This window comes from Trichomonas vaginalis, assembly GCF_026262505.1.
Source record: "Trichomonas vaginalis G3 chromosome Unknown ctg_109, whole genome shotgun sequence".
Classification (NCBI taxonomy): Eukaryota; Parabasalia; order Trichomonadida; family Trichomonadidae; genus Trichomonas; species Trichomonas vaginalis.
Genome location: NW_026529196.1, coordinates 2,830 through 6,778, shown reverse-complemented (window position 1 = coordinate 6,778; position 3,949 = coordinate 2,830). Strand labels below are relative to the sequence as shown.

Below are 3,949 nucleotides of genomic sequence, written 5' to 3'. Positions count from 1 at the left end.
ATTGAGAGGAAAAAACCGTTCAAAATGTTGTAAACTTTTGAATTTTAGCCCAAAAATCGCGTTCTTATTTTTGACCTATTCAATTAATAATTTTAGTTTAAATAAAAAATAATTGTTTAGTCTAACGACGACATTCTTTTGGAATAGGAAACAAGATGATTTAAAGGTGCACCCGTATATACGTTTATTTGAGAGGAGGAGGATTACCCTCTCAATTTTGAGGGATTCGTTAGTTTATTTTCTCGATGAATATGCAATAAAATTTGATTTTTACCTTATCAATATACTTCATATAATATACACATGTTCATGTAAAAACTTTTTTCCAAAATCCTCAGGAATTAAGGGATTTTTGAATTTTAATAGGGTTGCTAGATTCCCGACGATAGGTGTCTTGGAAGATTTGCCTGGTGTCATCATAGTGTCTTTAAATCAATAATTTTATTTTCGAGTTAGTTTTATCGATTTTTCAATAAAAAACATTTCTAAAACAAGAAAATAAAACGATAAAATATTTATATTTTATATAAGGATCTTATATATTTAAAATAAATATCATTTTATTTTTTTCATTGGTGTCTGTCAAACCATAATACACTATTCAAAAATTCAATGTGTCTTGCGGCTTCAAAAGACACCTTCAAATTGAATGATAGCACAGACACTATTGAGTTTTACCCATTTTATTTAGTTTTTACCCTTTTTATTTTTAAGAATTAATGAATAAAACAGCCGTTTTGCTATAACCTCAATCACTTTTATTTATTATTTTAAATATTATTTAATTTTATTATTTGAATAGGCAAACTTATATTTGAGAAGCTCAATTTGAGACCACTTAATACATTGAAATATCATAAATATTGAAATATTAAAAAGTGTATTTCAAAATATTGAAATTATAAAAATTTATAATACTGAAATTGAGACAAATTAATAAATTCAATGTGTTTTTTTGAAATAACTCTCAAATATTATTTTTTTGTTTATTTAATGATGAATAAATATGATTGCTTTAGTCAATCATAAAAACTAATTCAAGTTTAAAATAATGAAAGGATAATTTAATCGTTTTTTAAAATACAATTATTTTTTGTTATAGACCGAAAATAGATTTTTTCGGTTTTCTCTTCAAATAATTGAAAGAATGATACTATTATAGGTTTATTATATTATATAGCATATACTCATGCTATAGCCGAAAATTATAAGTTTTGAGAAGATTGAATATAACACAAATAAATTTGAATGTAAGTTAAATTGCTTGTTGTTTTTAATAGCTATTTAATGAGAAATCCAATATTGCAAAATTCAAATTGAATGATTGAAAGAACAGAAAAAGTCATTCTTTTCAATTTCGAATATGTTTCATTGTATTTATAATTATATGGCAAATAAGATATTTAAACTTGATTTTTGAAGGGAAATTCACAAAATTGAATGAATTCAAATAATTTTTATTCAAAAATAAACTAGTTATTTGAGTTTAATACTAATTATCTATTCAAACTACAAAGTTTGTAATTTAAAATATTTTGTGAGATCAGATTGAATTAATTCAAGGTTCTTTTTAATTAATATTAATGACCATATTACGCATTTTCGAACATTCTAAACCAAATATATAAAAATGGGAGACGAATGTTAAATTTGCTAGACATGGGGGAGTTGTCTGCAAAGTTTTAGCTCTTATCTCTAACAAAAAATTAATTTTTAAAAAAATGACCGAATACGTTTCACAGCGAGAAAAAAATAAAAGGCAAGATAGAATTTTCTAGACATAAAGAAGTTGTTTACCGAGTTTTAGCTCTTATCTCTAACAAAAAATTAATTTTTAAAAAAATGACCGAATACGTTTCACAGCGAGAAAAAAATAAAAGGCAAGATAGAATTTTCTAGACATAAAGAAGTTGTTTACCGAGTTTTAGCTCTTATCTCTAACAAAAAATTAATTTTTAAAAAAAGACCGAATACGTTTCACAGCGAGAAAAAAATAAAAGGCAAGATAGAATTTTCTAGACATAAAGAAGTTGTTTACCGAGTTTTAGCTCTTATCTCTAACAAAAAATTAATTTTTAAAAAAATGACCGAATACGTTTCACAGCGAGAAAAAAATAAAAGGCAAGATAGAATTTTCTAGACATAAAGAAGTTGTTTACCGAGTTTTAGCTCTTATCTCTAACAAAAAATTAATTTTTAAAAAAATGACCGAATACGTTTCACAGCGAGAAAAAAATAAAAGGCAAGATAGAATTTTCTAGACATAAAGAAGTTGTCTACCAAGTGTCAGCTGTTACTTCTTCTCAATACTGATATAAAATAAAAATCTTTATTATTTATTTAACCTTTATTGTTTCATTAAACTTCATTTATTTTATATTATAGTTTTATTCTTTTAGCTACTTGTAAACTAATCTAATTTTATATCATCATTTTACCGGATTATTCTTCAGTACATCGATTGTGTATCTAAAATATATCATTATCCTTATTCTGTTTTTTCCAAAATTCTTTTAAATATCTTTTTTGGTTAGATTACTTTATACTTTTTACTTTTATTTTTTAATTTCAAAAAAAAAATTTGGTGATTGTTCTATTCTGTTACAATGTGCATTATCATATTCTAATGAATTATTCATTACATACATTTAAAAAAACTTGTTAAAAATGAAATTAAAAAATTATGTTTATTATTACGCTGTGAATGTGTCAACAGCGGTCATGCCTGTATCTGTATCCCATATTTGCCACAACCTTTCTGTATCTGCATTTGTGTATTTCGGTTTCAGCTGATACATTTGATTTGGCGTGTAATTTGTTCCAGTTAATGGATTAATTGGGAGATCTTCATGCGGTGTGTTATTATTGTACTCCCAAATAAAGGCAGGAATAGCCTGAATGCTTTGGCAGCGCTCCAATGTCGGCCAGAATCTCTCAATCTTCCCATTTTGGTAGGGAGAATGAGAGTCTGTATGCCGCCATTGGACGCCCCAAAGATCAAGTAGATCTTGAAAGGCGCCCCTATTTTCTGAACCGTTGTCGGTCCAGAAACAATAAGGGGCGCCAAATTCAATGAAGGCGGAAGCCGCAACGTTCGCTGTCGTCGCTGCCAGCATATCTGGTATTTGTATACACGCTAGGACTTTGCGGCTAAAATCGTCGATTATGCCATAAATATACTGGCCACGAACACCCCTAAAATAATGAACATCTGCGTGCCAGATAAGATTGGGTGAAAGCGCCCAATATCTTACTGCTGTTTCTGGCCCGGCATGCTCTAATCGCGTCTTGGTGAAATGATTTTCTTTGAAGTATCTGCGTACTTCTCTATAAGATAAATCAATTTGTTGTATCATAAGACGAAATGGTGGAAGTGAACTCAAAATAAGAGTAATTAGGTTATTTTGCCGACCAAATATATTTACAAGGCAAAATATCATATTACATGTCAACCTATTATCAGTATGTTTTGATAAAAAAAATTTATCAAATATCATATTAAAATTAACATCTATATCTATATCAATATCTACACTATAAATTTTTTTATTCAATATCATAGATTTCAAAAATTTATTTCAATTTTAAATTAATTTATGGTTTTCATCAAAATTGTTTTTTATTAAAAAGCATGTTTCACAATTTTTACGGTTTCTTTCAAAAGTTATAAAAAGAGAGTCAATAAGAAATTTCAACGCTTCAAGAAGGAATCAAAGAAATTGACGAAGTTCCAGAATTTTATTCAACAATTCTTAATCAATTAACAAAAACTATACCGAAACTTATCTTACCATCCAAATCAAATCACATTACATACGGAATAAACATTTAATCTTTTACCATTAAAATTATATTTATACGTTATTTAATTTTTTTACGTCTAAGTTGAATAGGATAATAGCCGAAGATATAAAGTAACTATAGTTTACAAGCTAAGGAACAAATCAGC

The 3,949-nt window shown here is 27.1% G+C and overlaps 1 protein-coding gene across 1 annotated transcript, besides 2 other annotated features; it reads right to left on the bottom strand.

Moving 5' to 3' along the window:
- Window positions 1–1,095: 1,095 nt before the first annotated feature.
- Window positions 1,096–1,936: a mobile genetic element.
- Window positions 1,937–2,693: 757 nt separating this feature from the next.
- Window positions 2,694–3,356, bottom strand: TVAGG3_1074040 (ribonuclease H-like family; the record flags this gene model as incomplete). Its single annotated transcript, XM_051256477.1, has 1 exon — window positions 2,694–3,356. The coding sequence occupies one exon, from the start codon at window positions 3,354–3,356 to the stop codon at window positions 2,694–2,696; it is 663 nt and encodes a 220-aa protein (XP_051076306.1).
- Window positions 2,694–3,603: a mobile genetic element.
- Window positions 3,604–3,949: the final 346 nt, after the last annotated feature.